The sequence below is a fragment of the Vigna unguiculata genome, chromosome 2 (assembly GCF_037176805.1).
Source record: "Vigna unguiculata cultivar grain cowpea cultivar isolate G323 ecotype 2 chromosome 2, ASM3717680v1, whole genome shotgun sequence".
In the NCBI taxonomy this organism is placed as follows: domain Eukaryota; kingdom Viridiplantae; phylum Streptophyta; class Magnoliopsida; order Fabales; family Fabaceae; genus Vigna; species Vigna unguiculata.
The window spans coordinates 22,662,933-22,681,482 of NC_140793.1; the positions used below are offsets into that span (position 1 = coordinate 22,662,933).

The 18,550-nt window shown below is 31.9% G+C and overlaps 2 protein-coding genes across 9 annotated transcripts; one reads left to right on the forward strand and one right to left on the reverse strand.

Moving 5' to 3' along the window:
• Positions 1 to 4,213: 4,213 nt before the first annotated feature.
• Positions 4,214 to 5,992, forward strand: LOC114172992 (Pentatricopeptide repeat (PPR) superfamily protein). Its single transcript, XM_028057173.2, has one exon. It carries the CDS (start codon positions 4,270 to 4,272, stop codon positions 5,794 to 5,796), a length of 1,527 nt encoding a protein of 508 aa, XP_027912974.2. The 5' UTR covers positions 4,214 to 4,269; the 3' UTR covers positions 5,797 to 5,992.
• Positions 5,993 to 6,793: 801 nt separating this feature from the next.
• Positions 6,794 to 11,062, reverse strand: LOC114173376 (putative methyltransferase PMT4). Of its 8 annotated transcripts, none has more exons than XM_085669874.1 (11): positions 10,843 to 11,062; positions 10,532 to 10,670; positions 9,874 to 10,276; positions 9,572 to 9,695; positions 9,158 to 9,398; positions 8,810 to 9,035; positions 8,497 to 8,659; positions 8,109 to 8,410; positions 7,758 to 7,890; positions 7,410 to 7,613; positions 6,794 to 7,098 (listed from the first exon to the last, which is right to left on the reverse strand). In XM_085669874.1, exons 3-10 carry the CDS (start codon positions 9,882 to 9,884, stop codon positions 7,464 to 7,466), a joined length of 1,350 nt encoding a protein of 449 aa, XP_085526000.1. In that variant the 5' UTR covers positions 9,885 to 10,276; positions 10,532 to 10,670; positions 10,843 to 11,062; the 3' UTR covers positions 6,794 to 7,098; positions 7,410 to 7,463. The 8 variants fall into 8 exon arrangements, with proteins under 8 accessions (XP_085526000.1, XP_085525999.1, XP_085525998.1 ...); XM_085669873.1 differs by having other exon boundaries at positions 10,532 to 10,728; positions 10,843 to 11,047; XM_085669872.1 differs by having other exon boundaries at positions 10,770 to 11,047.
• Positions 11,063 to 18,550: the final 7,488 nt, after the last annotated feature.

The following is an 18,550-nucleotide window of genomic DNA, read 5'->3' on the forward strand; positions in this document are numbered from 1 at the left end:
ATGGAGTGATTATATAGTGGTTTTGAATGGAGCATGTTGTGGGGGTCAAAGGGAGACCGAAATCTCAACCGTTGGATCTCCTTGTTTGAAAGAGGAAGCGCGCAAATCGTGATCGACTCAGAGAAAATGCTTATGTGATTTTTGCTTATTATTTTCATCTACCACTTCCATGCACTTTCACTTTTCACTTCTAATTTTTCATTTTCTTTGGATCGATTTAATATAAATGTAATAAATTTCTTTGTTGTAATAAAATAGACTCACAATTTTTATTTTTTCCATTTCTTATTCATGCAAATTAATTAAATTACTAAATTTTGATAATGCCACATGCATATAATTAATCATGTGATAAATTTGTTTAATTCACAAATGTTATTGTAGTTTTTTTCTCTCTCTTACACTCTTTTTTTCTAACAGTCTTCTTTTAGTATGAATTGCACTTCTAAATCAGAAAAAAAAATCATTAAATGAAACAGTGAGATCATCAAAACTAATGATCTTAAATATAAATCTTATGAGAGTGTTGTTAATATTTTTGTTGCTTAATTATTACTCTAATAATTTCTTAAAAGCCTATTATTTTATGATTTATTGATAGTGTCAAAGTTATTATATTTATATATAATATATAACTATTAAATTATTTTTCATTTCATTTCATTTCATTTTTCATTTCATTTTTGCCCTATTAAATTAATATATGTCTCAAGGTTTTATTAATATAAAATGATATGATTACGTTGTCTAATTTTTTTTTCCCATTGCAACAGGATCATGATTTTAAGCGACTTTAACATGGGCTTCCTCGTTTTGTTTAAGTTATATTTTTAAGAAGTTGTTTTAATAAGAAAAATTAAATACATAAAAAAAAGGAAAACATTGATATTATATTTTTACAATGTTAATTAATTAAAAACTACACGGCTTTAACTTATAAATTAAATTATTTTAGAGTTAGTATACATAAAATTAAGAAAAAAGAGGAAGATGCTTTCATTTCTTTTACATGTAAATGTGGGACATTCTTTTTATGCATGCGTGGTAGATCATAATAATTAATTGTAGATTGCTACTTAAATATTAACACACTTTTTTTCTACTTTTGTATGTTAAAATTAGCATTATTTCTAAAGTTAAAATATTTTTATTATTTTGAAATGAGTTTTTTTTTTCTTTTATACTTTTTAATCTTTTTAAATTAATTTTTTTATTATGTAATATTTGTTAATTGATTTTGTATTGAATGGTGATAGATGAATGCATAGTATTTATTTCATATTTTTTTTAAATATCTTCTAATTGTATAATTTTTTAGAATTAACTTAAATTTTAAGAATTGGTAGAAATAATTTTTTTGACCTAATACTAAAAAATTTCAAATTTACTAAAGTAATATAAGAATATGAAATTCTTTATACTATCTCAAATTTATTTGTTTTTTTTCTTTATATCCTCTTCTTTGTTTGTATACACCTACTTAACAAAATATAGTATCTTAAGTTTATATATTTTTTCTTCATATTCTCCTTTTTGTTTGCATATGCCTACTTAACAAAATGTTGCATTTTGTATGTATTCTAACTTATTAGAATAATCATCTATTCTTTAAACTAAGTAAGTTCACCACACACATTTAAATTAAATACATAATCAATACCTAACATAAGTTTATTTTCGTTGGAGAAAATGTCTATTATCAACACTATCATATCCACAACAATTTTCATCTCGTACATACTTTAAATTTAAAACTCACAAAAATCAAAGTGCACTAAAATGTGTGTTTTACCAATGAAAATATAGTAAAAAAAAAAAAACTCTATAAACTACTTATAATTTTTTTTTTATCAATTTTTATTTCACTAAGCTAATCTTAAATTATGTTTTTTTTTTGGTTTGTGAAGACCTGGCTTTAATACTCATTGTTGTTGCTTTTTGAAAATTTGTTAAACATACATATCAACCCCCCTATTGTGTTTTTTTTTTACAACATTCAAATGATTAATATTTTTTAAAATTTTTTTAGCAACCTTGAAGAATCACCTACTATAAAGTCATTCGTAGACATGCTATTAAGATCATTCTCGACAAGTTTGATCCTCTTCTCTTTTTTCATAAGCTCTTCTACATATATACAAAATTTAAATTAAATTATATATATTAATATAATTAAATTAACTTAATTTTGTTATGGAATGCAGGTTGACAAATGGTTTGATCCACTTCGAAAGAATTAATATATTTTTATCTTAGTTAAGTTTTAAATATATCATAAATTTTGATATTTTTAATTAAGTTCTTATCAAAAAAATTGTTTTATTAAGTACTAAACATTTAAAAAAAAAAAATTCAAATGAGTCTTTCATTGTAAATTTCTTTGTTAAGGGACTTGCGTGATTTTTATATTGCCTTGTTACTTTGCTTACTATTTTCAGGGTTAAGAAATATGAAATTATGTAGTTAATATAAAATAATACTGTAGTTAATATAAAATGATGACAAGTGACTTTTATTAGTTTAATTAGAAACATATTAGACAATGAGATTATAATGCTTATCGATAATGCCTATGTTATCATTTTTAGTGATTTAGAGACTATCATCATCACTATTAATATAGGTGACGTTAACGATTTCCTTCTATCCAACATAATGAGAATAATAAATATCATTTTTTATTACTTTATAATAACTTCAATATTCTTTTATATTAACTACAAAACCTCACATTTCTTAATATCATTCCATTAAAAAAACAAAAACGATATAAACTCAATTTAAAAAAATACAAATTTATAATACTTAATAAAGTACCAAAAAAATTGTAATAAAAATTTACTTTAAAATACCCAAACTTATAAAGAACTTAAAACGTCACTAAGTTTTATTTATTTATTTTGCATACCTTTATTTTAATGCAATAATATTTAAGAAAAAAATAAATTAGCATTTTTGAGTTAAAAAACCACGCCTTCATGCAAATGGTGGGAATTAAAACTTTGTAAGTGACAAAAATTGTAATGAAATAACCTTTTTAACATGAGGGAAATTTAATAAGGTGGAAAAGTAAGATAACGATCATATCAATTACTTAACACCAATATTACTCGGTTAACAAAAATATTAAAGAGCAAAAGCTCAATTAAAAAAATAAATTTATTGTGGCAGTGGTGAATGTGATTTTAGTGTAGTGGTAGAAGTGATAAGGGTGGTGGTTGTATGGTGATTGTTGTTTTACCGTGGTGGTGATGGTGAAGATGACAACAATAATGATGGTGGTGACAACGATAATGGTAGTGATGATGACATCGGTGAAGAGTCATGAAATAGAGGATAAGGATATGATGAAGTGGAGGTTAAGAGTATTTAAGTGGAATATGAAACTAAATAGAACAAACTAAATGAAACATAATTTAACAAAATAAAAATCAAATTAAACATGCAAAAAAGAATAATCAAAATAAATAAACTCTAAAGACAAAAACCAACACAATATTTAAACTTTTTTTAATATTAGTTCTTAAATTTGATGGTTCTTCATCCTCAATAGTTTCTTCTATTCATTCTTGAATTTACTCTTGAAAGGGTAGATTTTGTAAATTAGTCTTCAAAATATTATTTTAAATAATTTATATTTGTCTTAAATATTGAGGATAAAGATTTTTTTTTATTTTCTTTATTTATATTTGTTACTGACTTATGTAAAGGTAAATTTTCACTTTTCTTACTTTTTTTATGTAATTATTTGCTTATTCTTGTATTAGATGATCACCATTTTCATTTCTTCTGTGAAATGATCACGTCGATAAGCAAAGGTATTTTCCTCAATTTTATGAGATATTTATTCTTTTCTTATTTGTTTATAATTTTTTTACTTTGACAATTTGAATAATAAAAATAGTTTTCAAAATTTGGACTCACACAAAATGTAAATAACATCAATTTATTTCCCTCTCTCATATAACCTAACAAGAAGAGAAACCAAAGCCATTTAATATGAGGCTAAACTAGAAGAAAAATTAATTTTCAATTATTTTTATATACTATGTACATGTTTTATGTAAGTCATAAATAAAACTGTAAACAAGAAGAAGGTGTAAATTCTCTTAAAAAAAACAGTAATGACTTCCTTATTGTATCACTTAAAGCTTAAACACATTTATTTAGAAATACAATAATATTTATATATTAATTATAATATGGAATTTTTATTTCTAACGTTAACCTCAACATTTGCTTAAACCTCACACACATAGCACAAATCAAATGCTTCTTCTCCGGCGAACCGCCACGCTAACATTCTCAAACCTCCGTTCCCTCCAACCCCTCCGCCGCCATCACCACCACCCGATTTCTCCGGTGAACCCGGACCACCTACTCCGAGTCTGCACCGTCCTCTACCAGCAGCAGAACTCGCCCGAGTCACGACTCACCTCCAAACTCACATCGTGCGAGTTCCAACTCACCCACGAGTTATTCCTTCAAGTATGCAACAAATTCCCGTATTCATGGCGTCCCGTTTACAGATTCTTCCTCTACACAGAGTCACAGCCTTCCTTCAAGCACACCACCGTCTCCTTCAACAAGATGCTGGACGTAGTAGGCAAATCTCGCAACATCGACCTTTTCTGGGAACTCCTGAACGACATGGCACATCGCCGTTTCGTTAACGACAAGACCTTCGTGATCGCGTTGAGGACTCTGGGTGGTGCAAGGGAGCTGAAGAAGTGTGTGGAGTTTTTCCACTTGATGAACTCCAATGGGTGTGAGTACAACTTGGGGAGTTTGAACAAGGTGGTTGAGGCAATGTGCAAGTGCAAGCTTGTTGAGGAGGCAAAGTTTGTTGTTTTCAAGTTGAAGGAATTGGTTAGGCCTGATGGGGTGACTTACAAGTGGTTGGTTGGAGGGTACTGCGATAAGGGTGATTTGGTTGAGGCTTCCAAAGTTTGGAACTTGATGGAGGAAGAGGGGTTTGAGCCTGATGTGGATGCTGTTGAGAAAATGATGGAGACCTTTTTTAAGGTGAATCAGTATGGTGAGGCTTTGAGGCTCTTTGATACAATGAGGTTCAAGAGGATGGATGAACTTGGGGCTTCAACTTATGGGCTTGTGATTAAGTGGTTGTGTAAGAAGGGGATGATGGAACAGGCGCATGAGGTGTTTGAGGAAATGCGCGAGAGGGGTGTTCGAGTTGATAACACGACTCTGGGGCATGTTGTGTATGGACTTATGACTAGGCGTAGGGTTAGAGAGGCTTATGAAGTTGTTGAGGGGATTGAAGTTCCTGATTTGAGCGTGTATCATGGGTTGATAAAGGGGCTTTTGAGGCTGAGAAGGGCGAGTGAGGCGACGCAGGTGTTCAGGGAAATGGTGAGAAGAGGTTGTGAGCCGAATATGCACACATACATAATGCTGCTGCAAGGGCATTTGGGGAGGAGGGGGAGGAAGGGGCCTGATCCGCTTGTTAATTTTGACACTATTTTTGTTGGGGGTATGGTGAAGGCAGGGAAGTCGAAGGAAGCTACTAAGTATGTGGAGAGGGTGATTAACAGAGGAATGGAGGTGCCAAGGTTTGATTATAACAAGTTTTTGTACTACTTTTCAAATGAGGAAGGTGTGTGTATGTTTGAGGATGTGGGGAAGAAGCTGAGAGAGGTGGGGCTGTTTGATTTGGCAGACATACTTGAGAGTTATGGACAGAAGATGGCAACCAGAGACAGGAGAAGAAACACAAGTTCAATTGCTGCAGATACTGAAGTAGTGATATCAGATACTGATAATCAGGCTGTGTAAATCTATAGACTATGTAAATCTATTGGATTATGATTATGTCAGTCATGCTTCACTGATTCAACAACAATGAAACTTGAATTAAACTATAAAAGAGATTGACATCAAAATTTTAAAATAAGAAATTTTTTAATCTTCCTTTTTATATGTTATTTAACTTTCATATATTTATTTAATGTAAAATTTAAACTTATACTTATATTCTTAACATATAAAGTAGCAGGTAATTTCTTAAAGGCACAAAATTGATTTAGTTCACTCTCGTATAGGTTTTATGGGTAACAATCTACAAATATCTTTGGTATCTATTTTTTAAGTCTTAGAGGTATGTGTTAATTTTGCTGGGCTATCATGATTCAATTGACTGAAACTTTTTACTGATAAAAGAAAAGAAGGTGATTTTTTAATATGAGATAATAAAAGTCGGTTTAATTGGTCAAATTTGGATTTGTATCAAGTTCTATAGACACAATTCATCGAAACCTTTTACTGACAAGTAAAATCTTTTCATAAGCACTCACTATCATTTAATGTGCAAAAGTGTTTTTGCTGATAAGCAAATTACTACAATAAACATCTAAATTAGTCTCTAAAATTGGTCAATTTTAATAATTAATTTTCTCAATTTTCTGTTAATCTTAATTTACGTGAAAAAAGTTCTTTATTTAAAATTTTCTTAGCCCATTTGTTACTAAATAGGAAAGTAAATGATTTCTGTAGAGGTAGAAACTGAGAACGCATTCAGAGAAGTTAACGGGAGTTTATTTTGCATTAATATAGTTTCCACAAGTGTCAAATAATGATCGAAGAATTAACAGAGAGAGAATATGAGATGTAATGTAATGGACAGAAACAAGCAAAAATATGTTTATACAAACTGGTGCATGGAGTTGTTGTATTACATGTATAACACAACTCTAATAAGTTATGTACTTTACGATAAATACTTAAGAATTGCTCTGTATATCCCGTCAACAGAAGAAAAAAAATACTCTGCATATGCTACAACTTCAAATTCATTTTTAAACTTCGTGGCCATTCTTATTCTTACAAAAATCATTGCGATTGTTTAACAAGAAGGCATTCACGTCCAATGATAAAAAAAATTGCTAACAAGATATAAATGAATGAATTAATGCAAACACATTTGACAAAAACAATGAATTGGAGAGCTAACTTCAACGTGAACCTTGACAATCTAGTGCTTCCACAATTCCCCGATCCAATTGCACAAAAATATAGAAAAACGTCAGGGCTCCAAGCAGTATATACAACATGCACTACAGAACAATTCACTCCCTGAAACTGAAATAGCAAACAAAATTTGTATTTAGTGTGCAGACAAGTGGCAGTTCCAAAAGTACCAGTGCTTCTTGCAGAGTACAAGTTATCATGGATGTTTAGATTCCAACTCTCCACACAATTAATGAAGCAACAAAATGAAGTTTGACAGATACATTCCACCTAGTACTAGTATAAAAAACAAATCCATATTAAGACCAATGTAGATTCCATGTCCTACATGACCAACACTAGAGTTTTACAGCATCCAATGATTTTCAATTTTATGTAGAATTAAATGATCACTAAGTGCAATAGAAGTTAAGAAGAATTACCAGAGGAAAACATCAAGTTCATCCGCAGGGTGAGACAAAATTTGGCAAATCCAATCATTTTTTCAGAAATGGTTTCTGGCAAACAAGAAGCAGCTGGTCACTTCCATTCTGAAGGTTGATTATCCTTGCTTCCCAACGTACTTGTGCAGCGAGTGTGCGAGCCATCTCTATAATTTGCATGTTATCAGAAAGAATAACCCATCCCTACCAAGCCATGTAATATGTCATGTCAATAAAGAGTTCAAGATCGTGTTCGTAGTAACACATTGTGCATATGGGGTCCTATGTAAATCAAGTTACCACATTTTCTGGTACAAAATAGTTATGACAAAAAACACACAATGATACCTCTGGACGCAGTATTCTGTCCATCTCCAAGAATAGGTTCACCATGCTGCATCTCTCTGAAGTGAGATGAGAAAGAAGTCCACTTGCGTGAAGCATATCATACGTCCGGGGGTACGTAGGGAAAGGTTCACACCTAAAGATCAATCACCAGATCACATATACGAAACCACTTATTTCATAAGAGCACTTATTGTCAAACTCAAGTTAACAAGAAAGTTAAGTACCGGAATCAAGAACAATTCTTATCCCCCCACCAGTAACAATGTTTTACTAGGACTCAGATGATCTGAAGAAATTAACTTTTTTATCCTCTTCACAACTTGCCTAGACCAAGAACAAAAAGCAACTTACCAGTCATGCACAACACCAACAAAACCTTTATCCAGTATAAGAGGAAGTGAATTAGAAACTGTAGCAGGAACAACATTCATGACCCAAACTGATTTTTTCTCTTCCAGAAGGGCAGAGTTCAACCCCCCATATTTGGTATTCATGTCCATTACATTACGAATCATGTTAAATGGAGGTAATGGATCTTCATCTCCCGGTCTCTTTGGATGATCAGAGAAAATTAGTGGTGTAAGCAAAGACCAATAGTTCTTGAGAGTTGATCTCCAGAATTCTAAGTCTACAAAATAATCTTCAGACTGAACTCCTGCTACAGTAGAGAGATGTCAGTGAAAAGACAAAGCAGTAGTACAGAAGGGTTGCAAGCAAATCATCTGAAAGTAAAATACTTTCCATTAATTTTAAGCTCCTCTGAACTCAAATCAGATCCAGAGGATCTGTTCTGTATTGCAATCCAGCGCTTGCTAGAGGTCCCACGTATACATGGTTCAAGAGGCCGATAATATGACTGAACATCATCAAACTCTTTGCATAATGGTATATCATGCTTCTTTCTACAGTGTAAGGGAACATGTCACTAAAAGAATTATGGTAGCAGACTACTTCAAGAGACCCATGGAGCAAGCCTTTAGCAGAGATAATGGTAGTTGATATAAGTAATCTTAAATAAACATTCTGTAGACAATATTATCAACTATCTTTACCTAGATGCATAGCAATTAACGTCAGCAGTTTTCTGCCAGATTAACAGCTCATCTTGCTGAGCTAGAAGCGTCCAACAGAGTTGCTGAGCCAGTTCTTCCACTGGCTTCAACATATTCCTCCTCTTCATTTTTGATGAACTTTCCTGTGACCTGCTAGGGGTCGAGGTTAACACAAAGTATCCTCCAGGTTTAAGAACACGGTCAACTTCTACGAGGAAAATTCCATCTGTTGAACATGTCAATGTTAGAGAAAAAATAAAGATACAAATTCATAAAGAAGCTAAATGTTATTAGCTAATACTCAGGAAGTAAAGACAACTCCCTAATTCATAAACATAATGGAGTTACCTTTTTCATCCCAAATGATGCCACATTGAGCACAGTGAACTATGCCATATGATAATGAAGGAAACGGAAGTTCTCTTGCAACGAAGTTGCCAATCACAGCAGGAAGGCCCCTCTCAAGAGCCAACTGAACCTGGCTACCTGTTGCCTCATATGCAGCAACGCAAACTGTCATTATATTCAGTGATGCCAAATGAGCTGCAAAGCTACCAAATCCACAATTAATGTCTAGTATAGTGCGAACCTGCGATAAAGTGATCAATATGGAGCAGCTATATTTATTATGCAACAAAAACATCAAAGTTCGTAATGGGAATCAAATAGACTTTACTACACACTAAACCATTTTCCCCCACAACCAGTGATCCCCAGAGGAGAAGAGCTCGTGTTGTGAGTGATGATAAATGGAAGACTTACACCAGCTTGAGGAAACTCGTTATCACTTCCCAAGCCAATCATCTCTGCAATTTGGCGAGAGTAGTCTTTCACACCGTCATCCTCCGAGCGGAAAGCAATTTGGTTCTCTTCTAGAAGCATTAACCTACATAATATATTGCAAAATTGAAGAAATAGAAAGACCTTAATAGTAATAATATTAACAAACTACTTGCAAAAGTTGCAGTGGTTTTCTTTAAGCAGTCCATTGTTATAGCCTAAACAGTATTTTAGCCCAAAGAGGTTCCATTTCAGTATAGTAATTGGCAAAGAGAAAGAAGTACCTTTTGGTCATACTTCCAGATGAAAGAAATTGGTTTCTGGTTATCTTCACATTTCCACTCCATATAACATCCCTGCTAGTTGGCCATTGGAAGGGAATTTTATATTCCGTAGGAGGACGAACCAAACACCTTTCTGCTTCAACTAACAGTTCACAATGCCTATCAAACTCTTCTCCTTCTTTAAACCCTGCTACCAAGTTGGATGAAACATTGTAACAAGGCACAAAATTCTCTCTTTCCTTGCCACAGAGGTCAAATTCTCTTTGTCTAGAGACACCCCTTGCCACAGACCTTAACTCTAAATAATCAACCGCCGCTTGCTCCTTAACCCTCCTATAGTTTGTGTATATGAGAGACACCGGAATATGAGGTGCCAGATCAACAATATTAGAAGAAGATGAACCTAGAACAAAAATCAGCAGAAGCAGGCTGATTAGGCACAAGAATAACCAGTTCACCGGGGATCTATGGCCAATAATGATGGATAACTTATTGAACCACGAGCTTCTCATGTCCAAATCCTTTAGCTTCCTTTGACAAACAGATTCAAAACCCAGAATTCCAAGAGCAGCAAGCAAAGAGAAAAACCACAACCTATCATAACATAACACAAGATTCTATGAAACCCTCACCATCCCTTAAAGCATTGAAACAATACCTCACACTCCTTCCCCAATAACGCAGGAATGCCAATGGATTCATCAAAACCCCAATTATGGTGCAAAAGGAGGTGCTCAAATTTCTCAATCCAAATTCCCAATTCTGAATCAAACCCAATACTTAACCAATCACATCACCTGCAACACAAATTCAAACGAGATTCACTCCATCAATCAATGCGCCCCAGCAACCACTCTGATAACAATTCATAAAAAAAAAAAAAAAAGAGAACTAACACCGATCAGATCAAAGCTGATAAATTAAGTGGCATATAACAAAGGAAATGGACATTTAGGGTTTGGTTGGTACCAAAGAATTGAGTTAGTTAAGAAGAGAGTGAGATTCATAAAGCAATTCGAGGGAATTAAGTTGAACTTTGTTGTGATGTCATGTGGTCGTTTTAGCATTTATATAAATGGCAACAATCATTCATAAAACAGATCATCACATTAAAATATAAAATAAGCATTCATAAATGTTTTGGGAAAACGAAAGAGAATAAGGAATAATTGCACTTTAATCATTGTTTCTTCCCACTACGCACCTTTAACTTCAGGGAATATATATATTATGTAAACCTGACGTATATAATTTGATAACCATCCAAAAGTATTAGTAGCTCCTTCCTAATATCTATATGTGATTTAAGATTTCTACACAAAAAGTAATCTATATCTATATGCATCGTCTCATATATTTTTATTAAAAAAGTTATATTTCTTTAATCAAAAGTTTACTTCCGTATTGTTTAATGTTTTTCGAAACTTACGAAATAAAACATATTTTAGTGTCTTTGATAAAATATCTATAACTTTTACTTTAATTTCACATCACAAGTATAATATCATGTATCTATTATAAAATATAACCAAATATGTAAGCATATACCTATGCATGCACAAAATATATATATATATATATATATATATATATATATTAAGTTTAATTTCTATTTTAATTTTATATTTTGAATTTCAAATTTTAATCTTTGTTTTTAGTCCAATCAAGTTCCATTATTTGTTAGATTCATGTGTTAAGTCTAATAAAATGATTAATTATTAATTTGATCCCTATATTGTTTTTTTTGCTTAATTAAATTTCTGTATTGTTTAAATAGAGACGTCGTAACACCTTTCATAAAATCAACCAAGTTAACATAGTTAGAAGGTGAGTTTAAATCCTTTACTCCTTCTTTAACCTCTTCTTTCCTGAGATCACAACCCCACCGAGATTGCCTCTTTCATATCCAAAACCAATTTTGATTCTAATATTTGTTTTTAGTTCAATCACCTCTCATTATATGTTAAATACATTTAATTTGTTAGTCTAATAAAATGTTTAATTATTAATTTGATTCCTATACTCTTTTTTGGACTTAATTGAGTTTCTATATTATTTAAATAGAGACGTTGTGGTCCCTTTCCTAAAATCAAACAACATTAACATAGTTAGGAGGTGAGTCTAAATCCTCTACACCCTCTCTAACCTCTTCTTCTCTGGTAGCACAACCTCACAGAAATCACCCCCTTCATATCCAAAACTGAATCCTTTTAAGGAAAGGGGGGGGGGGGGGGTGTCAAGGAGGGAGACACCACAACCAACATATATATACCAGATTACATGATGAAGAACGTCCATGTTGTCAAAATTACCTCAGGTAATGAAAAATTAGGATAATTAATCATGTACAAAAACCCTAAAATAGGACTAACCTACAAACTCTATACTCATAAAGGTTAGGGCCCATACAAGTACTATACATAACCAGTATTCACAAAGTATGCTAATAGATTTCATTTATTACATCATTTATTACTCCTACTACTAGATCAAAAGAAGACACATAGACAAAAGTTAAGTTACTCAAGACATAATGATTAAGAAAAAGAATGATACAAGTAGACATGTGAGACATGTGAGAGACCCAAATACATTTTGGTCCTACAATATTAGATTTAAAATAAAATAATTATAATATACAACATTTTGTCTCAAAAAAAGTTATTCGGAAGTAAATTACGTCATTTTTTATTCCTAATCTTATCCAAGATTACTAAATTTCTATACAACTTAATACCATCTAAAAAGAATAAGAAATCTATCTAAGTAATATTTATTCATATTAAAAGTCTATTGAAATTCTTATATACAATCAAGGTTGTTTTTAACACAGTTTACAAAGTCTTATGCAATAACCTCTACCTTTTTACCATGTATCACTTTACATAATTTATTACATTATTATGAAACTTTTATATATATATATATATATATATATATATATATATATATATATATATATTCTTTCGATAATTGATCTGAACTAGGTTAGATTATCATTCCATGTAACTATTTATCATTCCATATAACTATCAATTGACTAAAGTATACAACACATAACTAATATGTAATTTAGATGAAAAAATCACACAAAACATTTTATTTCAAAGAATGTATTTAAAATAAATAAAATATTATTTGAGGGAGATTTTATCGCTTAAGCATCATTCTTCTTACATATAGATAGGTTGTATTATACCATGCATCATACTCATAAATTTCCTTTCAATTGAATTTCAACATTTTCAAAAGTCTTTCTAAAAGGACTTTAAGAACTTATTTATTAGTAATGCTTTCATTAGTCGTAGCAGTCAGCAAGTGTAAATACATATCATTCATCCATTTCGTGAACTTACTCTAATCAATGTTTAAATAGTTTAAGTTTACAATTATTTTTAAAATAAAATGTTAATCCCGATACTTTTATCATTAACTAAAATAATTATTTAAGATTTGTCATCTAAACTAATAAACTAATTTTATTTTTCTATTTTCCATTTTATTATTTCAATGTACATTTATACATCATTACGCTTTCTTTCCTATTATAAATAATTTTTTCTCTTAATTAAGGATATAATATAAAAATAAGTTATTTTAGAATATAAAAAATGAGAAATAAAAAATTATTAAAAAAATGGAGAATTAAAATAGAACGACTAATTAGGGGTATTATAGAGAAAGGAGGTTGGCAGTTTGCGTTGTTGATCTGCGTGCACGTCGTGATCTTATTGTCAGCGAAACGGACGGCTAATAAATGAGTGACTACGTGTTCCTGTTGCCCTATTTGGGGACAATTCACTTTTTTATGCCACCCAATCACACTACTTTTCATCTCTTTCTTTTTCATCTACTAAAAAATGAGTCATATATTAAATGATGCTAATTTTTTATAAATATATTTTGAGGATTAGATCCGAGAGGTAGAAAAATTGAAAAAAATAAATAAAATAAGAGTAGAAGTTTAAGATTTGATAGATATAATAATTTTAAAAGAAATTATGAAATTAAATATTTATAAAATAAAAAATTATTCTTATTATTATAGATTATTTTATTTAATTATTAAGTTATAATTTTATTAATGTGGAACAAATGATTAAAATTTATGAGATAATATTGTTAGACAAAGGTATCATATGAAGGCTCAATATGAGTCTCGAGACATGTTAGATATGCAAGCTATCAAGACTAGACAAATCTTAAGATGCACTAAACGTAAGATATTAAATGTTATTCCTCATTAAACAAAAAGAGGTAGGTGAAAGTTGATAGCATAAAGTCAAGCACATTTTGAAAAAAATAGGATACAGAGAACAAACAAAAGCACGGGCTCATGGTGATGCTTTGTAAATAGAATATTGATATATAAATTTAAAGTTTAAAAGTTTGATAATTGCAAACTTGAAGATCTTGATGCTTCCAACCATACACTAACCATACACTAACATTAAAAATATGGGTGATATTTTTGTAAATAATAGGACCGTTTTGACATCGATCCAACCCCGTCCAGACATTACTTAACGTTAAATCAATAGCCTCCGACTTCAATTAAGCACATAATGTTGGCTTCGTTTTCCACCATTGAACTTGTTAAAATTTTATTGTGAATTGATTTTATGCGTTTTGCACCGAATACTTTTCATTTTCGTCCTCATTTGTAGTGTTTCTTTGGTATGTCCCCATTTGATATTGTTCTTCATCCCCATTTGACCGACAATGCGTGGAGACCCTAAGGCCACCCTCTCATATTTCGTCTTTGGCTTTGCTACAAGAGGTTAGTTTCACACATTTTCTTCCTTTTGTACTTTGTCTCTTGTTCATTGTATGTTTGTAATTGCTTATATTTTTTCTTTCCTATTATAGTTTTAATCTTAGACTATTTTTTTAGTTAGTTTTCATGGCCTATTTTTTTTTATTTGAAATTTTATAATAATATTTGCAAAATTTGGAAAAATTTATATTTATTGTTAGATGTTGCATGTTTAAACAATTCTAATTGTATTTGATTTTTGAATATTATCGTTGCATTGTTATTTTATATATGAATGTTGAAAGGGGAGTTGTTTCAACTCAAGTGAAAATGGTTTTGATGATGTCCAAGGCTACACATCATGTGCATTACTAAATTATGATTAGTCCTGTTTTCCTAGCTTGTGCATTAGATGTTGTAGATAAAAAATTACATGTAAAACAAGCTTACATTGAATGTATTAACCATCAAACTCTTGAATGTGAACTCGTAAATATATTAGCTACTTAACTAATAGATTAGATGAGGGCACTACATTGATGCAGTGAAAATACACTTACGATAATCTATTAGGTAAATGCCTAATCTATTAGTCACTACAGCAGAACTCTTGTATAAAAATAGTTTTTGAAATCAGTTTTGAGAGAGAGAGAGAGAAAACTAACTGAAAAACTGAGAATTCATCTTTCAAGACTGCTTTTTTAAGATTTATAGAGTTCTTGTGCGTTCTTGAGAGATCATTCAAGTGAACCTTCAAGAAATTTGATGGTGGATTCAATCTTGATGGGTCAAGCTTGGATCTAGGAATCAAGTGACAAATCTACACAACTACTAGGTGTATTCTTTCCTTGTTTCTTTTCTTGTTGTATTTCTGATTACAGATTAATTCACTGTGTGAGGTGAAGGTCTAGGTGCAATTGCATTGCATCTAGGGGGAGTTCTTGATTTGTAGATCAAGCTCCTTAGTCTTTAGGATCTTGAATTATATAAATGCTCTTGTAATTCTTGTATCTCTATTTGATTCCCTCCTAAGTGAGTTGCTTAGGAGAAGACTGGACGTAGATTCATCTTGAATTGAACCAGTATAAATTGTTGTGTTCTTTGTTTCTCCCTTCTTTCATGCCTTTATCAATTGCTTTACACAGTCCATTAACACAGAACTGTAAAACTGGTTAATTGAGGTATAAAGCTTAAAGAAACCTTCAAGATCCGTTTAAAATCAGTTAAAGATTCAATACCCAGTTCATCCCCCTTTCTTGGTTAGGTTATATTAGATAGATATGTTTTTAATAATTGGCACCAGAGCAGGTTAATCGCACGATAATCGATTAGACAGATCCTAATATGTCTAATACATCTCAAACCTTTGCTGAAGGGGCATCCATCAACAGGCCACCTCTGTTTGCTGGTGAAAACTACCCTTTTTGGAAGATTAGAATGAAATTTTTTCTTGAATTAATGGACAAAGGTGTATGAGATGCTGTGGTAAATGGACCTTTTAAACCAATTAAAATTGTGGAAGGTGAAACTGTTCCCAAAGACTTCTCACAGTGAACTCTTGATGAGAATAAGAGGGCACACTATGATGTTAGAGCCAAACATATTATATCTTCTACACTAACTTTGGATGAATTTTGTAGGGTATCTGTGTGTGAATTAGCCAAATAAATGTGGGATGTCTTGGAGGTGACCCATGAGGGCACGAATGAAGTAAAAAGGGCAAGGAAGAACACTTTCATTTAGGAGTATGAAATGTTTAGGATGAAAGCTGGAGAAAGCATATGTGATGTAAAGAAGAGGTTTACACATATAGTAAATCACCTCCTAGCCCTTAGCAAGACCTTTGACAAAGAGGAACTAAATATCAAAATCTTGAAGAGTTTAAATAAGACATGGCAGCCTAAAGTCACTGCAATATCTGAATCCAGAGATCTCACTAGCATGAACATAGCCACTCTCTTTGGGAAACTGAGGGAACATGAATTAGAGCTTGGAATACTGAAGGAAGAAGATGATGGAGAAAAGAGGCACATAATAGCCTTGAAGAGTGTTGTAAAATCTGCAGTAAAACTGAAGAAAGCAGAATCTGTAGATGACTCAAATAATAAAAATTCTGACAGTGAAGCCTTGAGTTTAATAGTGAAAAGGTTCTCTAAATTTTTGAAGTTTAAAAATAAGACTAGCAATAGCTATGCACGAAATAAGAAACAGTCTAGAAAACAGGAACGTTCTAGCACTCCAACCTGTTATGAGTATGGCAAAACAGAACACATCAAACCAGATCGTCCTGTACTGAAGATGAAATAGAAACTGGAAGAGAAGAATGAGGCAGAAAAGCACATGAAGAAAAAGAAAGCTTACATTGCTTGAGAAGAAAATGATTCCAGCACATCCAGTGAATCTGATGAGAGCACTGAGGAAGAAAACAATTTGTGTCTAAAGGCTGAAACAAGATCATCTAAAAGCAGTGAGTAGTTTCAAATCTGAACTTGAGGAAAATTATTACCATGAACTGCTTGATGCTTTTAATGAATTGCATAAGGAAGCCACGAAATTGCAAAAGTCAAATAGTAAACGTAAAGGAGAAATTAAATGGCTTGAAGGTAGAGTAAAACAGTTAGAAGAGGAAAATGAAAATCTGATAACTAGTTTGGAGAAACTAGAAAAATCTGAAAAGTACTCTTGGTCCAAATGTAAACAATGCCTAGAACAGCTAGAAAAGATAAAGTATTTAATGAAAACTCTCTCAAAATTCTCTATGGGAAGATCAAACCTAGATATTGTGTTAGGATCTCAAAGGAGTGTGCTTAAGAAAGAGGGAATAGATTACAATGACAAATCTAGCCGATTAGGTCCCAGAAACTTCCTTAATATCAGTAAACCATCCTCTATCACCTGCACCTATTGTTATGAACCTGGCCATTCCTCAAATTCCTGCTACTTTAAAAACAGCGGGGTTCCTAAAGGGGAATTTAAATGGGTACCCAAAGGCACTACAAAACTGTCTAACATGAAAGGACCCAAGTTTACATGGGTACCTGCTTCATCCAAACAATCTGATTTGCAGGTAAATGTTGGAACTAAGCAGTCAACATGGTACCTGGACATCGGTTGTTCTAGACACATGATAGGTGATATCAAAAAATTCAGCAAAATCTCTCACAAGGTGAGTGGACATGTCACATATGGTGATAATAACAGAGGTAAAATTCTGGGTACAAGTAAAGTAAGGTCCTCATCTGTTGTTGAAATTGAAGATGTGTTGCTAGTTGATGGACTCAAGCACAACCTTCTTAGTATTAGTCAATTGTGTGATAAGAACCTAAAAGTAACTTTTGAAGTTAAACACTGTTTGATTTGCCATGCATCTACAAATGAACTGGTTTTTGTTGGAAAAAGCATTCAGAACATATACATGGTAGATTTTGAAAAAACCTCAATTGATTCTATTGCTTGTCTATTTGCTAAAAATGATGAACCTTGGATTTGGCACAAAAGACTTGCACACATACACATGGGACACCTAAATAAGCTTGTGTCAAAGCATTTAGTTACTGGTTTGCCTGACATAAAATTTCAACAAGACAAACTGTGTGATGCATGCCAAAAAGGTAAACAAGTAAAGTAAATACATCTTTCAAGTCAAAGCAGCATATTTTCACTTCTAATCCATTAGAATTGATACATATAGATCTGTTTGGGCCATCTAGGACCAAAAGTTTAGGTGAAAATTACAATGCACTTGTACTTGTTGATGACTACTCTCGATTTACCTGGACCTTCTTTATCTCATCTAAAAGTGACACCTTCCAAGTCTTTAGAAAATTTGCCAAAATTGTTCAAAATGAAAAAGATTTGAAAATCAAGTCTATTAGAAGTGATCAAGGGGTGAGTTTCAAAATGATTCTTTTGAAAAGTTTT